The 27866-nt window shown below is 41.1% G+C and overlaps 1 protein-coding gene across 1 annotated transcript in view; it reads right to left on the bottom strand.

The window, feature by feature from the left end:
* doc2b (double C2-like domains, beta) overlaps nucleotides 1-27866 on the bottom strand; it is a 105427-nt gene that overhangs the window by 34159 nt on the left and 43402 nt on the right. The window contains exon 2 of the mRNA XM_080780049.1: nucleotides 16123-16202. Coding sequence (XP_080636175.1) covers nucleotides 16123-16202 — 80 coding nt within the window. The remainder of the gene's footprint in view (nucleotides 1-16122; nucleotides 16203-27866) is intronic.

Here is a 27866-nt window from a genome sequence, read left to right as displayed (position 1 = left end):
TGCCTAGACTTCACTGAATCTTGTTTAGTGGTTTGAGCAGCACCGACTGCTTGCAGAGAAAATAAGACACTTAAGATTGTTGTGGTGTTGTTTGTCTGCATGTTTGTTGTGTTGCCTAGACAATTTGATAGGCCTAGTTTATTGGCCTGAGAGGGGAGAATCCATACAAGCAAACAAGGTTGTTCAGCACCATGGACAGCAACACTGTCAGAAAACACACCCAAGTTTTGAAACAAAATGAATCACAAGGCTATCCATTTCAATAAGATATGTAGACATTGTCTGTTTAATTACAGTAGATTGGTAATAAATACATCATGTGGGTTAATCACCCCTCAACCCCTCCCCCCCCCCCCCCCCCCCCCCCCCCTCTCTTTCTCTACCGGAAGCACTTCAATGATCTCGCTAAAGAAGTGTGGGATGTGCAGTAAAAACACTTCCATTTCAAATTGTAACCTTTGATTGACTGATGATAAAAAGGTAACTGACACAATGAATTGACAGACTTTGCCGATTACAGATACATTTGAACTACATAAATCTGTTTCGTTCAGCTCTACTATCGGAAGAAGTTGCAGCTCCTGATTCTACTCACATAATCGTCATCATTCAGATGAAGATACTAGTTGGGTAATATCTGATACTTCCGTCACCGTGAATTTTTAACTTTCATAATCCACTGAGAAATGGACCTTTGCTCTCCACGGTCACGGAAGTATCAGATATTCCCCAACTAAGTTGATTTTCTACATCAGCACTGAAGGCAACATAATTACAGTACAACTAGATCCATCTTGTAGATCCCTCTTTCTCCTGGAAACCATGTCCAGAACATTTTGGACCACGCACATGATGGCGTCAAAAGATAGATGATTGATGTCCATTGATTATCTGCATCTCCCTTATCTGTTGCTGATTATTGCGGCCGACACTTGAGCTGTAAGCAGTGTTACTTTATTAGAGGGTTGAAATGGAAGGCACAGACAGCTGTGTCATGCCACTGATTGCACAAGCATCGTGTGAATACCCGGTTGATCATAATTACCGGGAGAGGAGAGATAATGACCATCCTGAGCGACAGATGGGTATCATGCGTCCGTGTACCCATATCTTACTTATTCCTACACGGCAAAGTCCACAGTGTTAACCCATTAAGACTTGAGACCAGATTCTACAAAATATCTTCTAAATCGTGACAGTATTCTGAAAAATGTATCAGGGGTGCTCAAACATTTACATATCAAGGACCCCCAGAATCATCTGTATTTGGCAGTCGACCTCCATCTCAAAATATGTTGTTCCAGGCACCTCCCAGAAGCAAAGATACAAGTTAAAAATGTTTGCTGCGAAAGAATATATATTCAAAGATTTGTGCCAAAGATCTACAAGCCCGTAACGCGGCACCAAGTACTGCGCTATGAGCTTTAGGGCTGCCGTAATTGTCCAAAAATTGGATTCGGATATTCGTTTTAAAAACCCACGTGGATTCGAACAATTCGAGCCATTCGGATTTCGGATTTCAATTCGAGCCAATCGGATTTTTTAATAATTATATTTACACCAATACAACCTGAGACATAACATTTAAGATCGCATTGCTGGCGCAACTCTCTCTCTCCGCGCATTGGTGTTGCTGAAAACTGAGATGGAACGGAACGCATACATTCTCCCTTCTCCAGTAAAACATTTTTCTTAAATGAGCAATCCTACCACACAGCCTTATCAAAACGAGGCACGGAGGCAGTGTTAATTCTGCTGCATTATTATTATCTGTGGACTGTGGGTCTGCTGCCGAGTGCCGACGTTATGAAACTTTTTAGCTGGCTAGCTCCGCCGCTCCGCTGTTATGCTCAAATTAGTGACCCTAAAGAATTCTGAGGCAACACGGCTGGAGACGAGGCAGCCAATCAGAACTGCGCTGCGCTGCGCTGTATAGTCTGTGTTTAGGAAATGATTTATTCTTCAATGTATGCCGTTTTCGGCGTGTCGCGTGGCAAATATAACTAATATACAAGCTCACAAGTCACAACGCTTACCCATGGCACCGAAAACTAATAATAATAATAAATAAAAAAATATTTTTTATTATTATTTTTAATTCGAACCTTAATTTTATATATTCGGTTATTAATTATTATTTTTGATTCGAATCTATATTCGGATATAGAATATTCGTTGGCAGCACTAATGAGCTTGTAGATCTGCTCATTTTCAACAGGCTAAAAGCTATAGGTGACACAGATGCGTGCGTTCCCAGTCTTAATGGGTTAATGTAACTCTGAGAGTGTTCACATGGAACCAAATGGAGCCATTTTTACACTCTCAAAGCTACATTAACACTCCATATTTCACTGTGTAATAACTTCCTGTCAGCAAGCCATTGAAATGCTTTGAAGAAAGATCTAAATTATATCAGAAACGATGATGTTCCACAGCCTGATTTGAAGGAAATTACTAGGTGGTTAGCAAGGCTTGGGGGGTGCATGGGCAGTGCATTTTGAAATACAACTTTACAACTGGAAACAAGGTTTCATTTTGAACATTTGTATGATACCTTTTTGTATGATACATTTTGGACAGGATATCGCAGAGACACAATAAATCAAAGGCAGAGAGAGAGAGGAAAGGCATGCGAGAATTATCGGTGGTCAGATTCGAACCTGGGTCCTCGAGCTACGGAGCATTATGGTCTGTGCACTGAAAGACTGAGCCTGTGAGCCACCAGGCACCCCAAGAGCCTACACTTGTACTGTATCTATTGTATAGTTATTCTAATGAATAAGATTTCCTTTGACATATTTATTTAAATTAATTTAAAGGCAATAATGTAGTCCATCTCAATATACTGTACCAATCATTTGCTCACAAAAATAGATGTTGCACACATATGCCTGATAGCACAAAGGTTGAACAAATTAAAGTACTTTTTTCAAAGGCTTATACAGTAGCAAACAGAATTCCTTATTTGACTAAATTATAAATTTTCCTGATTTTGTATATTTTACAGATAAGATATAAGATTGTATACTGGGCAGTGGGCATGCGCACACACACAATGTGGTATTACTGTGTTTCATGTATGTTAACTCAAAGCTCTGTCCACCATGCACGCTCATTTTCCACGGTGGTTTTTGGGCTTTGCTTTCACATCATGGATCACTATTAGCATACGGGGCCCCGGCCCGAAGACAAGCCGGGGCAGGAGACATCAATCACCAGCAGCGATAGCTAATGGAAGGGATAAGATGGCCCACTGCTCTCATCCCGGCAGAGCTGACCTGTTGTCACGGTTTAGAAGGTGTTAACTCTGCAAGGGGCCAACTGAGATCAATATAGACGCTTTCATCCAAACGGCCTCATGTTGCTAGGCGACGAGCCAAATCCCTACACATGCTGCTGGTCGGTTGGTTAATATTTTCTTGTGTTAGCATTGGGCTAACCTCTGTATGTTAGCTCCCATCGACCGTTAAGCCCTGATTTGTACTGAGAGAATGGGTGTCGCACACCGAAAACAGCAGATATACAAGCTCAGAAATATAAAAAATGCATACGAATAATAAACAAACGAATCACTTATACAGTACTGCACTTTTAACTGTTGTTTTTTGTCAGTTTGAATTTGAAACTGTCTATACATAGGTTCTCGGGTCAAGGCTGCTCGCCATTAGCGCGAGGGGATGAAGTGACAGAGGAAGGCATGACAGAGAAGCAACACATTGACGTCGTTTATCAACATTGAATTGTGGTGTTGCTTGTGGCTTGGTCCGTCGTAGCTTGGAACCTTGACGCGGTGGCTGCTTATTTAGAATTTGTGTATGAATCTCAGGAGTGTCAATGTGACACATTCATGCATGTCAGTCTCAATGTCAGTCATGCCATTAGTGGTGACTGGTGAATTATTGATTTGTCGGAGGAATGTCATTATACCATACAGGAAATAAATATAGTATACGACTTAATACAATGAACACAATAACCCATGCTCTTTATACAATTGCATTCAATTCATACAATATTTTAAATGAACACACTTCTCTGAGTCTGGGACACTAGATTTATAACCAGACAGGAAGAGCAAGTCCACCAACAGTAGGTAGGTAAAGGGACAGTGTCCATAGTGACTGCATGGCTCATTGATTCCATATCTGTCCCGAATATACAGTATTGGCTTAGTAAACAATCTAAAGCCCTAACCACACCGAAGGTTCACCATGCAACTCCTTGGGTCAAAACGGTTGCAAGGAGTTGACGCTAAAACCGTCTCGAGCCTTTGGTGTGGTTTGGGCCATTGAATTCCATGCGTTGAATCACTAGGGTCAACGTGGGTCAACGTGCAACAAGATATATCACACTGCAGGGACAACGCGAAAACCGTCTGGACACTTTGGTGTGGTTATAGGGCTTAATTCTAAGTAGACTCCCAAACATATACTATACTTTAAAATTTAGACCAATAGCCAAAATAGCCCTTCTACAATCTCACAAAGTAACACGTTGTTAAATGATTCTTTAATCATTATCTTTATAGAAATGTTGTTTCTATAAATATTATGGACACAGGCTTAATGTGATTAAAAGGGGAACACTACATTTCAGGGTTTTTATATGGCAGATAAAGGAAGGGGACAGAAGAAGGTTTGATTAGGATATTGGGCGTGGTTGTTGATTTGTTGGGATTGCTAAGTATTGACGAGTTGGGATTGGCTGGGATCCAAAAGGTTATCTGAGTGCCTTACCTTCTTGTATCTGGGGATAGGGAGCTGTTGTCCCATACAGATAACGCAGCAACACACAGACAGGATGAAAGCATGCAAGAAAATAGGGTGGAGGAAGAAAAAGAGAAAAAGAAACATTTCAAAAGAAAGTCAAAGGTAAACAAATATGCAAGTAAAAAAAGGAAGACAACATGCATACAAACAAACAAACAAACAAACTGAAAGCACATGACATCTGAAAGATACTTTAAGTATAATTTGGGTAATCGCCAACAGGAAGCTACAGTATATGCTAAATGTATTGTTTGTTTCGGCACCGCCACGTTCCAGCCCATTCCATTCGGTTTGTAACTCCACCAACGCAGACTCACAGATGTAATCCATCATTGTCAAATCCAGTTATGTACAGAAGATACTAAGTCATTTTATATTAGAACAGAAACATGGGAATTGCTCGTTGCACTACAGTGATACGTTTCTGCTGGCCGGGGGTAGGGCGGGGGTGGGGGGGTACTACCTGTCAGTGGGGAGTGTTGGCTGATAAATGAATATCAACATCCTAATACTGGGGGGTCAAATTATGACAGGCAATTCCTGCTGTCAAAATATGACCCCCCAGTCAAAAAACACTGTTTGAAATAGACACTCATGCTTTCCAAGGTGTGATTTGGGGTCCTAAGGATGAATATCAACATCTTAAAACCAAAATGTTGAATTGTGGGTTTGAGCTCACATGCCCTTTTGATGTAAATCAAAAGGGGGGGGGGGTAACTACCTGTCAGTGAGAGTAACTAAGTATGTTTACTCAAATACTTCAATATTCAGTATTTTAATATTTCAATTATTTTAATTTATTGATACTTCTACTCTCCTACATCTCTGTTGGGTGGGTGGAGTAGGACGGAGGCTCTACAATAGCGACTTTAAGCAACGACGGCTACGGCAGTCTGCTCCAGCAAACGGAAATGAATCGGTGCTCGATGCATAAACCTGCTCTCCGTCGCAGCCCTTTATACTACGGGAGAACCATACACTAGTGTCTACAACGCCATGTCATAACCATGTTTATTGAAATTATAGCTGTCATACATTTACACTGATTGCTCCATCACCTCTCTTATGCTGTGTAATGTGTTGGCATGCTCCGAATTAAGAAATAACACTACCATTATGTCATATTAACCATGTTTATTAAAACATTTTAGAATAACACAGATTGATCCAGCACCCTCCTCTTCCCACTGCTGATCATGTCCAGTGCATGTAACAATTAAGCAATATCGACAAGTTAGCTGATGCGCGACGGGTGTTTAAAAAGAAAGTTTGACACATGCTGCATAGACACGTCACCATGGAAACCAATGTCGTCGTTGCCGACGGCTGTTTGCTTAGCGATTTTGACGGCTATGGCGATTGCGTCACAGCTCCCGTATTTCTGCCTAGTGGAGCCGTCCTGAAAACAGTCGTTGCTTAAAGTCCCTAAGGTACAACAGTAAGTGACATGGTTAGGAATTGACATAACGACAAAAATTGGGGTGGAAGAGGGGTAAAATGATTGGCTACTCATAAAAGGAATAAAATAATAAGGCTCAGAATGCAACTACGACTAATAAACCAACTTATTCTGTGTTATTTTATTTCCCCTTGGTTTTGTTTGGGAGCACTTTCTCCCCATTATTTCAATTCACCATTAATTAATGAGCACATCTGAGATCTGACACTCTGAACTCATTAATGTGGATGGTAATGTCATGATAACCCCAGAGCTACCTTATTCATATCTTAATTCCTTTAGATGCGTGGTTTGCAAATCCCAATAATAGTGATGATGATAAAACTATATTTAAGTATTTTCTTTCAATAATACTGCATTGGTTTTTCAGAAATGGCATAACATACAAGCAAAGGAGACAAGAAAAGAAATGAGGAGGAATAAAAAGAGATGTAAAAAGGACAAAGACAAAAAAATAATAAAATAATAAAAAATACATATAAATAAATAATAATAAAACTCCCATTCCGCAAACCCTCAACACCATCAGTGCCACAATAATCCATACAGTGCAAAGGGGTACATACATACTACATAACCCCCACAGACAAGAGCACTTGCATTGCCCGGGCGGTTAGCTCAACCGTCTGGGCACCTAGGCTGCTGAGCCAGCCTGACGGCGTGCCGTGGGTTAGACTCCCAATCCCGACTGCCTTTGCCGCATATCTTCCCCCCATCTCTCTCCCCATTTCCTGTCGGATTACTTTCAACCTATCAATAAAGGCAGAAAAAGACCAACAAATATCTTAAAAAGAAAAAAAAGAGCACTTGTGTAGGAGAGGAAGTCATCTTTAGCAGGCATAGTGGTGGTGGTGCCACCAGTGATGCTAAAGAATGAGATGCCATGTTCACCGTGTCCCCAATGACTGCACCGTAGCGCCTTTATCCAGAGCTTCAGGACAGATCTTTCTTCGCCTTTAAGACCGCACATCATCACGAGGGAGAACATTAAAAAAGCGTAGCAGTTGGATAGTTAATCCAGTTCATTAAAATCCATCAAAACAATATATAACTATGATAATAATGAATGAATGATAATGTGCAATGAGGTCATTGCACATTGCACATTATGCAATGTGGCCATAAATCAATGACAGTTTTCCAAACTAGTTTGGTGAATGTATTTAATTAAGTTGTTGAAACAGATTAACAATTTGAACAGCAGGGGGTCCTGGCACAAATTTAGCTGTACATGGATCTTTAATACAGGTGTAGGAAACTTTCACAGGTTAACCTGGCGTGTTTATTTATTTTTTGGGGGCCATTCCTTATCTTTTAATGTCCTTATCCTTTTTGTTTGTTTGTTTTTTAACCTGGTTGGCTAGTTTTTCTTATCTCATGGATTAAAGTTCTAAGTCGCCACGACTGATCTGTCAGTCATTTGGATTCTATAGAAGCCAGCATGTCTTCCATGGAAGCATGTCACACACCCAAAATAGCCTACAAGGCCAAGCCTATCTACAAGGCAATATGACCTGAGCTTGTAGATTTTTGGTTATTTTAAGATTGTGTGTTTGAATAGTGTTTCAATGGGTCAAACAATAGAATCCATGTTCAGATGCATCTTCCAAACACCCTTATGCTCTCAGATATTTCATGAAAGCAAAGGTTAAACCCTCAATCGGCAATTTCTTCAACTGGTTAGAAAATATACGACTAGAACGAACTGCTGTCTCACAAATCACTTAACTCTGTGCTGTACTCTACTGGCCACTTTAGGTGGTGCAGCTTTCCGTTCTTGGACATGCATACAGACACAGGGACGGATATACGGACACACATAGCTCCGTAACGGAGCAGAGGCACCGCTCAAAAAACAAGTATTTATTACTTACACAACACAAAAGCATCTCTTCTAATAGCATATCATTTGATTAATAAAATATATGTATTATGTATGTAAACCACAGACAGACCACTTCCACTTGCAAATAATCTTTAAAAGTTGCAAAAAATAGCTGGTCTACAATATTTATAAACCTCACCGACCGACTTAAAGGAACACTTCACCCCTTTTGCAACCAGATCTTATTTTAATGATGTTTGGGAGACAAACACTTTCCTGGGGTTTTTATGTGGGTAATACGTGTTTTTAGATACTTTAGTATTTCCAAGTGTGAAGTGTCCCATGATGTCATGGACACTGGGCTCACTTACTTCCTGGACTACATGTTGTCTCAGTAAGACAGCCCTCCTATCCACAAGGAGGAGCATTGCACCAAAGCATTATGGGAATTGTAGTCCAGGAAGGAAGTGAGCCACTGTCCAAGACATCACGGACACTTTAAAATACTAAAATATCTAAAAACGCATATTACCCAGCTAAAAACCCCACAAAAGTTTTTCTTGTCTCCCAAACATTATTAAAATAAGATTTGGTTGCAAAAGGGGTGAAGTGTCCCTTTAACCTCTTTCACTTAACACATGTGATGCGTTGTGAGCTTGATTTCTATTGATCTGCTATTATATATTATTTCTTTATTAAGTAGTGTTAAGAGATTATTATACTTTTCTTGACTGAAATAATGGAGATACAAGGTTTCTGCCCATCAGCAATGTATGATGATGAGTGATGACCATGAGTTCTCACAGAGAGAGAATAGGAGAGGAGTGCTGTGCTGCTGACCATGAAATTGTAGCTAATTACTTGGTCTAGTTGGAAATGTAATTCAATTTAATTGATTTTGCTTAAAGTGAAAAGGTTAACGATAAAATGAACGTACTTGTGTAATGACTTTTTTTCCCTTCTAGTGTAATACAGGATCAGCAATCATTTAGTGACATTTTTGTCACATTGTCTTTTAGATGTCACGCACATTGAAACTCTGCAGCTTTCCACATTTGTGGTATTGGATTGGCAACTCTCAAAAGGCTCCAAATTGTCAAATCTTTTCAGTCATGCGATCATTTATTAAGTGTCTGCAAATGTGGCACAGCTAATTGGAGTGACATTGCAACAGAGAGCAAAACGCTCTCTGTTGCTAAATGCTTCTTTCTAATTATGCACTACTGTACATCACAGAATCAGAATCATCTTTATTGTCACATCACAGGTTTACAGATGTAAAACAGTGGGTGAAATTCGTGTAATATTCCCTTCCTAGTAAATTAATGACCAGCAGTAGCCCTATTGTTGAAATCAGTGAACCATTTATGAATCACAAAGCTGTTTGGCTGACAGATGGCAAGATAATCATAGTTCTTGTGGTTATCTTTAGTATGCACATTACATTCATAATTGATGCTACCATCATATCTTTTGTTCAGCTTAAGTGACATTTTCCCCCTTTGTGTGTGTGTGTGTGTGTGTGTGTGTGTGTGTGTGTGTGTGTGTGTGTGTGTGTGTGTGTGTGTGTGTGTGTGTGTGTGTGTGTGTGTGTGCATGAAACAAAGCTCACTTTGACAAAGTGACTTGTTTTGCTGTCAATGGCTCACAAATAGGCTGTGTTCATTTATCTGTAACGGTGGTTATACACTCTGTTTCACGGTTGGAGCCGTGCCGCCCGAAGGTGGCTTTAGGTACATGAGGCACCAGTGAGCTAAAGCGAGCAAGTCGCCGTGCCGAGCGTTGCGAAGTCTCCTTCAGTCGATTCAGTGCTGTCCGATTTATGTACCCAATCATTGACATTCACAGAAGAAAACGAGTACTTATTTTTAAAGCCAACTGTAGTACTGCTATATATATATATATATATATATATATATATATATATATATATATAAGAGAGATGTAATTAAATGTTAAGAGGTTGCAGTTGGATCTACTACGAATGTACACAAACCCCCAGAGTCCAGAGAAAACTCAACTCGACAGCCAGTGTAATTTTGCTGAATGGGATAACACTGCTGCCGGCGCCACAGTGTATGCTTACACCACTACACCAGCCATAGAATATTGTGCAGAAACCTTGTATCTCCATATTTCAACTAGGGATGTCAACTGGTAACCTGATAGCCGGTTAGCAGACCGTTAAGAAATATCCGAGTATGCTTATCAGCTTTACGGTTAATTTGCATAATAATAAATGCGTGTTCTGATCTTAAATCCCTTTATTTTAGATCGTTTTTTAGTAATAGTATAACATAAACATTACAGAGACTGTAGTTGTCACTGTACAATACTTTAAAACTGTTGTCATGTTGCACACATGCCTAAAATTGCTGTTATTTGCACCGCCCAGCTTGTTACACTCCAGGCTGCATGAACAGCGCTCAGGCGCTGTTTTCTGCCCCCTCAATGTCCCAAAGTTCTCTGTTGTACTTCAATGGCTAGGAGCATAAATAAATGTATACCATTCGTCTACCAACTTTAATTATGTAGTCTATATAGGCCTACATGCATATTACATTTGGGGTAGCCTAATTAACCGGATAATGCCATCGGCTACCGTTACAGACATCCCTAATTTCAAGTTGTGTTTTTTTTCCGCATCATACTATGATACTACAGTGTCGCACAAAAGTAGCAACGTTGTGAACTTGTACTGTAGACCTGCTATAATTCTGTCTGTGGGATTTATACATACTTTCACCCAACTGTGACGACAATGCTTTGTGGCATCAAATCCAAAGTTCATCTACAGTACAAATAACATTTCCTCACATTATGTACATGAACAGCATAATAGATACACCTGTATCTGTTGTGGACATTCAGACTGGGTAACTCTTTTGCAACATTTAGTCGTCTGGACACTTTTTTTGTACTACAGCAGAGTACACGCACGCACGCACCGGACTCCTTAACCCATTAAGGTTTCCTATACTCACCAAGGGATCGATAACAATCACCAGATTTCATTAGCGGTATTTCCACTGCTCTTGGAGCAAACCGCTTCTTCCAGGAAATTACATGGGCAGGATGCAAATCTATAGGTTTTAATTAACACAGCCTGCTTATTTGAGATGTAGGGGCACTATGTCAAGCTATTAGCGTGTTCCACGTACTAATCAGACATGAGCTGCCTTGGCCTGCATGGCCAAGAATGAGAATAAGGTATTGTAAAAGATACAGAGAAATAACAATAATACAATACAATTTACAACAGCCATTCTCACGAGGGTACTGCAAGTGGGCCCCCAAATTAATTGGCAAAACACTTGTTTTGAATGATAATTTATATATTAATTTATATATATAAGTGACGGCAATAAATAATGTGAATTATACTACTGTATGTTGGTTCCATTGATTCGCGGTGGAACACAATTGTTTGTCAATCGACATAATAGTCATGCTACCAGTAAGACGCCTGAAGGCGAGGTTGCGTGCACCCATCCGCCTCGTTGACGGCAGAGCGCTGGCGCTTTGGCATCCCTCACCCGCTCCTCGCATGACTTCTCCCTCACTATTGATGGCTCCACTGTCACCCCCTCCACCCGAGTCCCCAACCTCGTGTCATCCTTGACCCCACCCTCTCCTTCCAGCCCCATGTCAACCAGATCACTAAAGCTGCCTTTTTTACCTCCGAAACATTGCCCGCCTTTGTCCCATGCTATCACACACTCCCGCTGAGACACTCATCCATGCCTTCATCACATCCAGACTCGACTACTGCAATAGCCTCCTGTATGGCGTCACCACCAAGGTTCTCAAAAAACTACAGTGTGTTCAAAACTCTGCCGCCCCCCTTCTCACCAGATCCTGGGACCACATCACACATGTCCTCCGTGAACTGCACTGGCTCCCAGTCAAATTCAGAATTGACTTTAAAATACTCACCATCACATACAAAGCCCTCAACAACCAGGCCCCCCTCTACCTCTCTGAACTCATCCAACGCCATGTCCCCACCCGCTCCCTCAGGTCAAGCACTGCCAACCAACTGGAACCCCATAAGTCAAACAAGCGAACCTGGGGGGACAGGGCCTTCGCAGTGGCCGCCCCCTCATTGTGGAACTCACTCCCAGCTCACATCAGAGCTGCCCCCACCTTTGAAATGTTCAAAAGCACACTTAAAACCCACCTTTTCAGACTTGCTTTTCCTACATAATTCCCCACCCCCCACTTTGTCTGCCTACCTTACTTTCTAGTTTTTAACCTTTTAACGTTTAAGTTTATTTTTCTAATAAAACTGAGACTTAAGCACTTTTCAACCTATCTTCATATAATTGGTCCTCAGTCTCATAGGAGGGCTGTGGGCGGTTAAAAAAACCGTCTTCCAGTGACATCATCCATGGGGAATCCAAGCTAATACAAACTGTAGGCTTTCTATTCCTGAAAAGTTACAATACGATAATGGAATCCATCGTTCTCGCAATACTAAAATGCCTAACGATGATGTCACTGGAGATGGGTTTCTGAACTGCCAACAGCACTCCTATGAGACACAGACCGAACACAAAAGAATTGTGCTATTTTATCTTGAACATTAGTGAGGACCAATTGTATGAAGAAAAGTGGTTAAGTTGTCCTTTAACACGGTCAGATGGCTGCAAACGCTTTTGTGGTTTTCTCAAGTGGGCCCTGATCCAGAACGGGTTGAGAACCACTGATTTACATTTTATGCGTTCAGCAGATGCTCCTATGCAGAGCAACTTGCAAATTGCAAGACTGGCGTAAATGGCACGAGCCTTAATCAACACACGACAGGGTAGGGCTGACCTTCAACCTCTTTTGTCAAGTCGAAGCTTCTAACCATAAAAACAAGCCGAATGCAAATCTTCGAAGACGGGGCCCGGGCGATGGTGGTGCGGGGGGGATTAAATAACAAGTCAGTAATTCATGAATCATGGAGCTCAAACACATGGCTTTGAAGGGTAGCAGATCTACAAGCTCTGAACATGTCATGCTGCAATGTGTGGTGGGCTTGTAGATCAGTTATTTCAATAAAAATAAACTGGAAAAACAAATTTTAAATGAACTAGATTTTGCAATTTTCATGTTCAACTTTCGTGCCATCGAACAAAGCTTCGAATATTCAAATGTGTTGGGTCAGCCCTTGTAAATAGTCAGCTAAACAGAGTGCAAAGAAAACAATGAAGTGCTACAAAGTAACGCGGATACCAGTTAAACATCAAACCTAGCATCCGTCTAAACAACATGCTATCTAAAGCATTTGAGATAACCATACTCGGTGGTTCTCAAAGTGGGGTCCAGGGACCCTCAGGGATCCTTCAGAGGGATTCAAATGGACCCTTACAGGTCTGTAACACTGATACCCTTACTGGTCCATTTGGTTCCATTTGTACACTTCTATTTGTTGTACACCATTTGGGTTCCATTTGAGTTATGGGGGTTCTTGAAATTAAACGTGTGTGAACCACGTCTGTATATGTCTAAAATCCAGATTTATGACAGGTTTATGACGGAGTCGAGAAAAAAATAAACATGGTTTCTTTGGTTGACTAGTCTGTGGTGTACAAGTAGATCCATCCAGGAGTCTAGCAGTCCAGCAAAATAGCTACCATCAATCAAGAGTGACGGGTGCCTGTCCACGCTATTGCCCACTGTCGTGCTGCTGCCCACTCCGCTGTGTGGCACTTACCTTGTCAAACATGCCTGTCAGACTGTCACCATTGCGTCTTTGAATTGTTTCACAATAACAACAAACATTCTTTAAGAAATACTGGGGAACACCACCACAGGCTCCTGAGGAGTGCAAGGACAGCCTGAGTTGTTAGCTTTTATATGGTGTGCCATATTAATTTGCTCTCTCTCTCTCGAAGGCAGTTGAATGAACTCACACTGAATAATTGTGGCGTAGGCAATGAAAATCCTACACTTCCATTGAAAATCGTAACCTTGGACAGATAATAAAAACATTCATTAATTAATAATTGTAGGCAGCTGTGGCTCAAGAGGTAGAGCAGGTCGTTCAATGATCCCTGGGTCGGCGGTTCGATTCCCGGCTCCTCCTGTCCACATGTCGAAGTGTCCTTGGGCAAGACACTGAACCCTACATTGCCTCCAATGAGTCGCTCGGTGTAAGCTTGCCACCGTTGGTGTGTGAATGTGGGAAGTGAGAACACTGACGTCGACTGTTCGCCGCTTCACCTCCCAATGTATGAATGAATTAACCATTGTAAGCGCTTTGAGCACTTGGAAAAGCGCTATAAAAATGCCATTCATTCATTAGTTGACACAAGGAATTAACAATCAGACGTTGTGGATTACAGAGAAATGGGAATGATATCAGTCTGCATCGTGCACACATGTATCTTGTATTGCAACATTGATGTAACCTTAAAGTATGTACAGTATATCGATCATAGTGATTGATACAACTGTTGTTTGAGTCAATGGTCCTCATTCAATAATGCTCTGCCTACACAGTATGTGGTGACTGGTGATTGGGGGGGGGGGGAGATTAGTACTGCTATCTGCAGTGATTTAACACAGCTCTGTCTGTTAATCAAAACAGGATTTCATTGAGACATATGCCATCAGTACGTCCTACACTGTGACTGCAAAAACTGTGTTTTGTGCAAACGACACACACATCCATAGAAGAAAGGATGTCATTGATGCCAGGCAGAAACCTCTTATCTCCATATTCTTTTAGTGTTCTTTCGTAAATGAATGCCCTTCTTAATCACACTACAGCTTCACGCAAAAGCATAAAAAGTAGCAGATCTGCAAGCTCGAAACTCGGGACAATGCAACACGTTCTGAGGCACAAAGGAACGCATTTCTTTTATTTGAATGCTAACAGTTTTGGACATAATGAGGTTTCTACCCGACAGAGACGATGCATACGGATATTTACCAGCATTTCCACGTTCAAATTATTTTAATATTATTGACGACATCATCAAATGAATTATTAACCATTCAGACTATAGCCAACTTTAATACCTCTGACGAGGTACATAGTATGGTTGAAATAGCTATACGTGTCCAGAACAACAATTCTCCAGGCATGATTCTGATATCCGACAGAGATATGATAGTAATCCAAAGGATAATGCAGCTCTGATAAAAAAAATATTGGATATATTTTTTACCTCTGCAAAGGAGAGTGTGCAATTGTTCAATAGAAAGGGCTTATAATATAATTGCCAAGTAGCCTTGGTCCTGAGCTTGAATTTAGGATACTTAAATCAATAGATTAACTAGAGTTGCGTTATGTGAGTAGCCTATATAATACTTTTTAACCGCTGTCAAAATAAGCTGATCTACCAGTTCATGCAGTGCGGTGCATCGCGGGCCACCTCAGAGATGAGGAGATCTGTGCATTTTGCAGGAATGTGATGACGTTTTTCACCCGAGGAAATATATTTTGGTTCCTGTTGCCTTATATGTGGAATGGACGTGGATGTTCAATTATACCAGGCTGTTGCGCTCTACCTCGGCAATCCATCTCCCAGAGTTCTAGCGCATTGCGAAATGGGGATAGACTCCTGCTGGCTGATACTGACAATAAGCCCCTCCTACTGTTCTGCAGAATTCTGAGGAACCAGACTTATAGTGCTCAAAACATCACTACGAAAATAGCTTTTTTTTTTTTGGGAGCTACCTGGTGTGCGGATCCTTTCTTTCCTACTTGATTGTTAAACTGAATCAATTCAATTACAGACAATTTACTTTCAGTCTACATTAATGCTATAGATCAGATTAACGTCACCCTACAGTATGTAATTCTGTTTTAAAATAAATATAGTAATATACAGTATAATCTGAATGGACAAGCATGAACACACACTCGCACGCGATTGTTATTCAACCGTGTTAGATATGCTAGTCAATACACAGGCTGTGACTGAAATATTGATTCGGTGACTAAAGTGGTTTGTTTTTATAAAAAAAGAAAGTCCACACAAAGGAAAATGAATGAAAAGCCTCCAAGGTCCTTCTCATAAGGAACCATTTGTGTGGTCGTCTGTATCATGCTTATGCTTATCAGTGGTACTCACCTTGGCTTTGTTGATGGTACAGTGTAGTGCGTTGTTCTCCTGGTCGTACAGCAGACTGAAGTCCAGGGTCCCCAGGGTAGCTACATAAAGACACAGTGGTCAAGGGGAAGAGAGAGAGAGAGAGAGAGCAATTAGAAATGCAAAACGCTAATTAAAAGGCTCCACTACCACCAGTGTTGTAACTAACGCCCTTACATCACGTTACGTTATCTAACGAAACTACTTTTTGCAGTAACTTGTAACCTAACGCTTTACATTTCCCCATTCCATAACAGCGTTATAGTTATTGTGCGTGCGTTACCCGCGTTATGGCGTTATGTTATGTCAACTTATGTGATCCAAGTGAAAAGTCTCCCTGTCGTCTCTGTGCTGACTGCTTAGAGAGCGCTTTCTGTGTTGTACTCTGTTGACAGGTTGTGCTCTCATACTAGCCTCTGAGCCCACATGGCTTTTCACTCTAACATGAACAAAGCACGTCACAGAAGAGGTCATTGATTGGTTAACGTAGGGCCGGATTTCAGGGTAAGCCAATCAGAGACAGTCTGACAGAGTAGGGCGGGTCTTAATCTTATGGCTGTGGTAAACACAGACACACAAACCCTTGTAACGCATACACAGAAAAAGCCGGTTGAACGAACATTATTAACCACACGCTACAATAGCAAATGCGGATAGCGGCGAGATCGGATGCTTTGTGGGTTGGAAATACAAGCATTATTTTGAGTACTTGCGGGTAAAGGACGACAAAAACATGAGGTGAAAATGCAAATTATGTGGCGGACAGAAAGCATTTCCTCACATGGACCAACCACCAAAACAGACAAAGATCGATTTTAAATCGCCACAGTAGCATGTCACCAAGAGTCAACTTGACAAAATGATTGCTAGGTAGCCTATGTTCCCCTCTCAACGGTGGAGTCTGTTCCTTTCAGAGCACTACTCAGCAAAATACCAGTGAAAGCAGGGCCAATGTGCAGAAATACATTTTCCAAATACCTGAACAGTGAATATTCTAAAATGGAAGATGAGCTCAAAAATACATTTGATGAATTAGAATATATCTCTACCACTGCAGATACAGTATATGGACTCATTCTTTATTTGATTATTATAAATAAAAATGTAAGGCAAGTTGAGGCTACAATAAAGATGCCTGTCAACATTTCTGAGCATGTTTTAGCATCTTGCAGCGTTCTTGAGAACCGCCCATCCATCCCATCGACCTCACACTCAACACCGATGCGATGCCGTCTAACCGAGAACAGTGTAAGGTCTATCGGCTGAACGGTTCTCGAGCTATGCAAAGGACAGGCAGACGGACAGACAAATAAGCAAACAGACATTCCTGGGATTCATAGATTTTGTCACTGTCGGGCAGAAACATTGTATCTCTGTATTTCAAGTTGTTGCTTCACTTAATTAATGCTCTACTTGGTCTACTACATCATACAAGAGTGTTGCACAAAAGTAGTGAAAATAGCAATTGAGCTTGTAGATCAACAAGGATTTCTAAATGAATTCATCACTTAACGGTAGTAATTCATTCTAACATGCATTACAGTACTTTTATGTGACTCCCCGCAAATAGGCGATATGTAGGCCTATGGTAATTGGTCAGGGTTAGGGTTAGAGCTGAGTGCAGTTGCACCTGAGTGCAGTTGCTTAATCTTCTTTTTTAAACATTTTATCATCCGGTACTACTAACCGGGGCAAAACTCACACGCATAGCCCTGTTGCCAGGATTATTGGTCTCCGCACGCCCAGCCTCATAGAACTAAACAACAAAGCCATTGCACACATTGAAATCTCAATAGCACAGAACATCACACCCACTCAATCACCACCTTACTCCAATGGCCTGCTCCGGGCTCTGGTACACATTACAAAACTGAGGTGCAAAGGCTCTCGCTTTGGCGATAGCCTCGTACCTGCACTCATAGTGTTCCCAAATAGCAGCTGCACAAGCTTAGCCAACGCAGAAATCTAAACTGACGCAGATAATACGCTCAACAGCAGTGGTGGAAAGTACATTTAAGTACTGTACTGTACTGTTTTTCAATACAAATGAAGCCCTATTTTACACTTCAGCTATTTGAAAATAGACGATCTACAAGCTGACGCGTCGCAACGCAATGCATAGATGTGTAAATTGGCTGTTTATAAAAGTTGTATATGTATATATTGATGTCAATGCTTTTGTACTCGAGTAACATTTTGAAAAAAGGACTTTTATTCTGAGTACTTCTTCCACCCGGCTACAGTATGATCACCACCGTATAACGATTCCCCGCTCTGGGCGGCGTACAGAACTGAACACTGAGGTGAAGGCTGCTGTCTGACCATAGGTACAGTATGTACTGTTTGCTCTCTGAGAAGTACAGTGCTGTTGAAAGGAACTCGACCTTATGAGACTATAAAATCGAAAGTCTAGTATCACTCAAAATACATTATGTTCAACAGCAAAAGCTCCTGTGATTCCACACTAATAAATCATGCATTTTGTATTGATATCTTTAACGCACTTGGTAAAACTTTTGGATGATCATGTCTCTAACAAGAATGACTCTCAGTCATAACTGCCAGGTGCAACAAGCTCTTGTAGCGCCCGTTTTCGTTCGTTTCCGACTTCCTTTTGTTGGTTCACTCACTGTGTTTTGTTATGGTTGTCCACTAGCTCCAGTTAGCTCATAACGTTGGCTCATTGTATGTTGCCACTTGCTCCGCGTTGCGGCGTTCAGAGTATGGGTTATTATGCTGTTCAGACTATCATTGGCTTAGGAGGCAGCCAATCTTGACTAGGTCATCACTAAAGTCGCCACTAAAGTGGTCTTTACGGTCTTCAGTAGTGGTGGGTGCAAATGTAGTCCAGGCGCTTTTCAAGCACCTGGCAAAAACTATGATACAGTACGTGTCCAGGCTAAATTACATATAGGCATCTGAGAGTAAGTGGCTAACGACAGCAACACAGTTATAGGCTTTAATTAACCACAGCTGTCTCCTCTTTTACTGACTGTGGACAATTGTATCTCATAATGACCTGTTTCCACAGAGTCTGGTCATTGCATTTCCTCCTACTTCACTTATAACTTGACCTTAAAAAAAGACAAAAAGGTGGGCGGTGGCACTGTGGTCAATGCAGCACTGAGCACAGATTTGGTGCCTGTCCAGACAATTTGACTAGATAGGGCAGTGATGCAAATAGCCTGCATCCTGCATCCTTAGACTCACTAAATTGAGAAAAGACGCCATCATGTCACCCTCCGGGGGTCCTGGGCTGCAATACTGTACTTAGTACTGTACTCTAACGTTGTTGAAGTAGTGTCCCTGGGACCCATCTAAAAGACCACCCCTGGATCCTGGGACCCATTATATTGGAAACCTATTTATATCACTGATAGGGTATAGATATGTACTATGGTATGTATTGTCTCCTAGCTACAAAAAAAAGAAAATAACAAAGAGAGAAATGTAGGTTTGCTCAGCTATGTAATTGAAGTTATTCTGCAAAGTTTTAAGCAGACCAAACAGAGACCTGCTTCCTTTCTGATAGAAAACCACCATAAACTGTCCTGGGATTTCCAGCGTGGCCTGAAATGCTGATGCAGCTTGTGCCGCATGATGCTGAGGCAGCTGATAATATATTGTAGTGATAAAATATTGTCAGTCAGATGGATAATCAAAAACATGTCTGTCAGTATTTATGCTTTTATGCAAAATGCAGGATGGCTAATTCTGATTCTGTGTCTGAGAAATGCTCGCATTCATGTTTCTCTTTGGCATGCTTCAAGATCGACAATGATGGTAGGACATAGGCACTGGTAAAAAATATATATTTCCAATAGAATTCTTTCTCAGACGATACTGTTACCTCTTGTAAAGTAAAACACCCAGGTTACCTTCCTCTCGAGGGAGAATGATACCTTCTCAATACCAGTATATATCTTAGATTGGAAATAGAATGTGCTGATTCTACACAATGTCAATGTGCTACATGTTTTTACATCTAATAGTGCTTTATATGATCTGCAATACGAGTTTTCAGCGCTCCACTACTAAGATACATTTATGCTCTCTATAAGATATAAGATTGAGTGTGACAAGAAATAACTCATTTTATAGTGATCTATAAAAGTGATCTACCACAGCAGCCGTTGTCCTCAGGGAGGAGTACTGTAGCCTACGTTTATGTAAACATGAGTTTACCAGATGGTTTGATTGAAGCATTTATTAACATTTTGCAGAATGGGTACATTTCATATGAAAGCACAACTCAATACAAATACTGTTACTGTGGATGACACACTGATAAAGCATTAGGCTACTCTTGTTTACAACAGGGTCCACCATTTTCAATTCATCAGAACATTTAGAGATGTACAAATACACAAAAAAGGAAATCATGTAAGGAGGTAAAAAGGGAAAAGAAACATATACAGAAAGGGGGTGGAGGGGGATTCAGATTTTACGGGGTCCAGTTGAGCTGCCAGAACTTTTCTGCCATATGCATCTCCATAAAGGCCTGAGGCTGATTCTACTAAACGTCTTCTAAATCCTAACGGTTTTCTGAAAAACATATGCTGCTATATCAATGGTTATGAATTTATATGTATTTGGCTGCAGAGTGCAGACCCCCCCCATCTCAAAATATATTGTTCCAGGGACCCCCACAAGCAAAGATTTGAGTTAAAAATGTTAACTATATATAGTGCAAAACAGTATATGCTATAAAGGACAGCTTAGATTTTGCACTGTGCATGGATCAGCCATCTGGGTAACCACATGAGAGCTCTGTGAAAGCAACACATTCTCCCTCTCAATGTGTCACATTACAGTATGGACCCCTTGACATCACATTTTAGCACAATGGATAGCATTTTGCATTGTGCAGTGCAGACGTCGTGGAAGACATGTGCGCCTCCTACAATGGGTGACGGAAGGTGGAATGCTGCAGACCGGCTTAAAAGCAAGGCAAAGCATTGTTGCCATTTGAAACGTAGAAAACAAGTTCAAAACACTGAAAATACAGCAGCGGCACAGCCATTGTCAACATCCAGGAAAAGTTGGTACCTGACCAAGCATCAAAAAATATGTATATTGAGTTGGGAGTGCGAATGCATTGGGGAAGCCTATAGCAGTCTGCTGTACTTGAGTAATGTCTTATACATGGTTAAGGGGCATTCATAAAACTGTGCATGTATTCCTTATTAAAGGCTTACATGCACAAAACGCAAAGTGGCTACGGACAGATGCAAAGGTTATAATTGTATATCATTCTATTCAGAATATCAATATCATTTTGCAGAGAGGTGAGAGACCTTTTCTGCAAGGAGACTCATCACAAGGGAATATCCACGTATTTCATCCAGTAGAATAATATGAATGCACACCTGATCGGCTCAGAGACGGCTGCGTAGGCAGGGATAAAAAATGGCCTGCACACCGTCAGCACTTGCAAATTGCAATATGAACCCATTTATTATTTAAGCTGCGTTTCATTCAAAGACCATCTGCATCTCTCTGCTGACAGCTAGTACTGTAACACAGCCACAGTAAATACATACAGAGATCCACAACAACCAATCGCAGTCTCCCTCGTTGATGGGGATGAGATACAACAGGTGGTGGTCTCATTTGATCAAGTGGTCTTGCCATCACCATCAGTCTGTATACAATACGTCTTCGCTCACTTTACAGATGAAAAAAACACAGTGGATCATAATGTATGAAATCAATCCATCTAATAGTACACCTCAATTATCAATATAAAATAAATTATATAAATGTCAAGCATAAAAATACACTCAGGCAGTGTTCAAGCAGGAGATTAAGACCTAGCTCCTGAGTAGAGAAATTAAAAACGGCAACATTTGGGAGGCAAATCCCAATGAAACAAACTCTAAATATCCTGTTTCAAATCATTAACGTGTACTGCGACTGGATATTCCTGATCATGCCTCCGAATCGAACTTTTGTGTTCACTCATTCTCTGTTTGAGTTGTGTGGACATTTTTCCCACGTAGGCCAGTCCACAGGTACAGCGTATAAGGTACACAACACTACACTTTTATCTTAAACTGTTTACCAGTGTGCAGATGAATAGAAGATGTGGTTTTGACCGTGTTGTTGCATTGCGCACAATGCCCACATGGATCATTTCCCTTAGGGAGGGGAGTCAGGCGAGTCTGCCCGTGTGCAGCAGAGCTGCGGGATCAGCATGAACCAAATGGTCCCTCAAGTTTTTGCTTCTTTTATAAGAAAAGAGGGGAGGGTATTTAAAAAGTTGTGACAATTCAGGGTCAGACTTATTGGATGTACCAATGTTTCTTAACCCATTTTGGGGCGGGAACCCCTTTTGGGTGGCGCGCTACGAGCTTGTAGGTCTGCTATTTTTGAAAAATCGAAGAACGACTGACATAGAAACATAGCTTTTTCAGAAAACTGTCAGGATGTAGAAGACATTTTTTTAATCTGATCTCAGGTCAGAATGGGTTAAAGATCGATTGAATCTTATGCAAGTTGGCAGAATAAGTGGTTGCTTTTTGACGGGCGCTAGCCCCTCCTATATACAGGTTTAATGATTGTCTTTAGTTCAATGTTTGTTTAATAAACGACAATAAAGGGAAAAACGTCATTTTGTAACTCATTACGTCATATTGTCTCTTAATTGTTTGTGTTGGCACTTGGCACCATTAGTTTTACATCACCTATTAGACTTTATATTAGCACCCCCCACTTCACATGGGTGTGATTTTTTTTGTAATAAATCAGAGCAGGGTTTGTTTAAGGCCAGTGTAAAGGCCTGCTCAACACACTCAAAATCGTATTTTACACTTAATCTCTGAAGTTTTATTAATAAGCTCATCAGTGGAGCTTATTAGCCTAGGCTACACGTCTCTGGATCTTTTGCAAAACGCACATTTCTTTTTTTCGAAAATATCCGTTTCAGTGGAGCTGTGTAGTCATGCGAAACGGAGCTTTTGAGAAACGATGATGTCACCGCTTATTAGCGCATATAATTTTTACTATAAATTAGGTGAGAAATGCAGCTTGTGCCTGCATGGAAACTACACGGATATCTATCCATCATTGTTCATGTTTATATATCACTGTTTAAAACGTATCATATGTTGCATCAACTGCAGCGAGCAAAGGCTCTGCTCGTCCAGTGCAGACTGGTAATTTCATTGTATTGCTATGTGCCTAGTGCAAAGCATAACCGATTGTTTTAATTCAAAGTGGTATATATTCTGTGAAATGTGTATCGTCATTCCGTGTGTATCTACAAGCTCCAAGTGTTGTCCACATGCAGCGCGTTGTGAGCTTGCAGATCGTCGGTGCCCCACTCACCATGAATCCAAGCAGAGGTCCTCACAAGTATAGGTAAAACACTGCCAGTCCTCAGCACAATTCACCCGTGTGAAATGAGGTTAGCTCTTGTCATCGTGCATCTATTTATGTTAGCGGTTATCTGACATTGCTACATAAGGTACATAAGGTGGTCCCTTATTGGCCAAGCGCTCCCACCAACATGTGATTGGTTAGCCGATTTGCTCCTTTACATATGACGTAAGTTTTCGTTTCAATGTCAATGGTATTTAATGTTTTGATATTTAATTTACGTCATATTTTGCGGAATTATCAGCTCTTATCATCACACATCATCATTTATCTCATACAGGCCAATCAGAATGCCTGTTGCCTGTGATTGGTTAATTCTGGCCAATCAGAATTCCTGGTGCCTGTGATTGGTTAGCTGATTTGCTCGTTTACATATGACGTACATTTTCCCTTCAATGTCAATGGCGTTTAATTTTTTAATGTTTAATTTACGTCATAAAAAGCGGACATCTGACGTAATGGCAAAACTTGAGACGGGTGGGGAATTTTTTTTGCAGATATTTGACCGGAATTCTCTTACCGTGTTCAATGGCAAGTGACACAAGCTGTTTATAGAAGGGGGTATGGGCCCCTTAAAAATATATAGATGTCCTTAACGATTTACATTTAATTGCTTCCTGAGCACAGTCACGATGACTCACTGTAATTGTCAAAGGCAAATTAACTGACCTTGTTAACATGTCTCTAAAAGAGATCTAATAATGCTGCCTGTCGAGAGAGAGAGCATAATCTAAAAGACCTTTTCTCTGTGAAGATCTGATATGGTAGATTGTCCAAGCAGCAGCATGTTTACAAATCTAATGAATGCCTTGCCATGTGTTCAAAAGGACATCTTCAAGAGAAGAGAAGGTATCTGACTGACTGACCATTGATTACTTTGTGAACATGATCGGCTTCAATAACAGTGTGGCTTCACATGGTTTTTTGGGGGGTTTTTTTAGGTTTGTTTTTGGCCTTTATTGATAGATAGACGTGATAGATAGAAGTGATTGCGAACGCAGTGAGCACTTACTATGAGACCTAGCAGATCATGTCTGTCTGTCTGTCTGTGTGTCTGTCTGTGTGTCCCACCTTTGTGCCCATATATGGAGCTGAGTGATTTGTTTGTGATTGATGCAACACACTCCATATTTGGACGTATAGCTGCTTTGGGGACTCCTTATATGGTTATGGTTATTAAAATAACTTAACTTAAATATGTACGAGCTGCGTTCGCTTCCCGCGTTTGCGCGTCTTACTGGTGATATACAGGAAAGAGGGGGAGAGACGGGTGGAGACATGCAGCAAAGGTCGTCATGAACGGGACTCGAACACGCAACATGCTGTCAGACCAGAGCCTACAGTATATGTGGCATGTGCCTGGAACTCTAGGCCAGTGGGCGCCCCTGGCTTCACATGTGATCTCTATAGCTTCATGTGGCCAGGCTTCACATGTGATCTCTATAGCTTCATGTGGCCAGGCTTCACATGTGATCTCTATAGCTTCATGTGGCCAGGCTTCACATGTGATCTCTATAGCTTCATGTGGCAAGGCTTCACATGTGATCTCTATAGCTTCATGTGGCCAGGCTTCACATGTGATCTCTATAGCTTCATGTGGCCAGGCCACCCATCAAGTCTACCCCCATCCTCAATAACGGCTCACCCACCATCCTGGGCAATCGCACCTATGAGCAGCACAATTGACTGCACTAAATCCAAACGCTTGACCCCGCAGTTGGACATCATGGGCAAGCGGGTGAGTAGCCCCACTGGCAGGGGTTCACAATTGTAAGATTATAACTATAAATGCACCAAGTCTCTTTCTGTGTGTGTGCATACGTGTACTGTTGTAATCCACGTAACTCGAGAACCGTTTGCCCCACCGACTTCAAATTGGACAGACGCGTTCCACATTACCACAGGGAGTGCAGTGCCAGGTGTTGGCCCGGGAAATATTTCCTGGGCCAGTCGTCGTCATGAAAGGGGGCCCCACGGGCACATATCTAGTATTATAAGTTGGGGGCCACAAGACAAAAACAAATCTATTTAGATTTACCCTTTTACCTGAACCAAAACTGCATTGCTACATTTTCTGTCGCAAGTCAACATAAAAGAACACAAGATGAGATTTGAGTGCAGTTCATCCATTACATGCCCTTTTAGTTTTGTAGCTACAGGTATCTATTTCTGGGGTTTGAGTGGATTTTGTCCATCACACCAAAGAAAGATTTCTCCGTCTCATCTCTTTTACAAGGTTGTGTGATTCATCCAATCACTCAATAGTGTCTCGTGCTTAATGTCATGATGCACTAACTAACTCTCAACTAATGGTTCATGAAACACGTCATAAGACCCTGTACCCTTTATCAGCCAGGTACTCAAATATAAACAAAAAAAACAAAAACCTTTCATTCATACAAACATGGAAACACGTCACCATGCATGTCAGCCTGCCTCAACTACTCACAAAGACGCTTTCATGCCAGGGACATGATATATTATACCTATTTTATCAAAATCAAAGCCTGTGCACTATAAAGGCTTGGCAGAGATTGATTCATTGATTGAAAACGTTATTAAAGGGACACTTCACCCCCTTTACAACCATTATAATATTTATTAGTATTTCAAAGTGTCCATAATGTCATGGACACTGGTCTAACTTCCATCCTGGACTACAAGTTGTCTCAGTAAGACAGCCCTCTCCCTCTGCACAAGACGGTGTGAGTGCACCAAGCATTATGGTAATTGTCTGAGCCCCTTTGACTTACATTATATACCTGTATGTGTAAAAAGTATATTACAGATGATATGAACAGAAATCAGTGGGGTTTATGTTGGCCCTAGTGACAGTGTGTACAAGACATCTGGCACTGATCGGTACAGTGGTATGTGAAATCAGCTCTAGAAAGACACACTGACAGACAGACAGACCTAGCCTGGTTTCCAGCCCATAGACCCCGCCCACTCGACTGAGCGCACTGGTTGTAAGCTGGAAGCTCTCTGAGTCTGACAATCAGGCTAAGACAGACCCTCTTCGGATACCTCTTTCATAGCCATGCTGTAAAATCACGTAATCAAGCATGACATTTGTGATAAGCTGCGACCAGCTCTCACTCAGTTTGTGCTTATAAGTGTGGTTGCAGTTAAAATTATGAAGTAATGTGATATAGCTTCCCATGAAATATGACAGAAATGGCAACGCCTTGAGTATGGATTGCCAGGCAACTGTTGCAGGTGTATCCCAAGTTAACACCAAATGTCAAACATGTCATTGTGATGAAGATGTACTGTACAGTAATAACACATCTAGAGGCTTCCTCTGCAGCCATTATATGATTTGGTATCAAATAGCTGACTATTAACCCTGGAAAACAAATATCTTGTCCATACACAAAGAACACCTATTTAGTTGAGCAGATTATCTGAAACTAAAAGAAAATACAGGTACAAGCAGTGAAATGTTGGCATGTCATGTTCTGCAAGACTGTGTTAGCAACAATATTGGATTGTGATCAAATAAATGAGAACAATAATAATAATTAGGTTCAAAACAAGGGTAAAAAGACACACACGCCATGGTTTAATTCAATTTAAGACTTCACTATTCAGGGGATAAGCTGGCCAGGCTCTTTAACATGCCAGACCCTGGATTACCAAAATGTAGCCAGATCCCAGCCTCGTTAGGCCACACGCTTTGGACGTGTCCTTCCCTCACTACCTATACTGGAAGCAAATATTTGACGTATTCTCTCATATGTGTGGAACAGTGGCGACCCCTTCTTTCCACACCGCCATTTTTTTGCATAATTCCCCCAAACTGTACACACACATCTCCACAAGCAAATGCTTTGGCATTTTTATCCCTATTAGCCCGTAGACTAATCCTCCTTAATTGGAAGGCACCTTCCTTTCAACAATGGTTAAAAGAAGTTCATTCCTGCCTCTGGAAAAACTCAGGTATAGAGTGGACAGAGCCCAAAAAAACTTTGTCCTGGCTTGGAGTGCCTTTGTAGTTTGTTGAGGACTTTTCATTTCAGTGAACTGTAATCCGGACTGTGTCCAACTATGTCCCTGTCTTGACTCTCTTTTTGATCTATGATTGTCCGCTGCTTTGTCCCACCACTTCGTTTTTTTTTAGTTTTAGTTTTAGTTTTAGCCTAGGGGGGAGGGGGTTGTATATGTTTGCGTGTTTTGTGTGTTTTCTTGCGTACATGTGTAATGTCATGTGAAGAAATGTAAAAATAAAGTTTACAAAAACAAAAAAAAAGACACACCAGTCTAACCCTCTTTAAAAAACCTCTTAGTAATGGGTAATGTGCAAAATAGGGAGGTGGAGGGTATTAGAATGTGGCATGTTATGG

Source organism: Protomyctophum bolini, assembly GCF_963924005.1.
Source record: "Protomyctophum bolini genome assembly, chromosome: 13".
Lineage (NCBI taxonomy): Eukaryota > Metazoa > Chordata > Actinopteri > Myctophiformes > Myctophidae > Protomyctophum > Protomyctophum bolini.
This window is presented reverse-complemented; position numbering and strand designations above follow the sequence as displayed.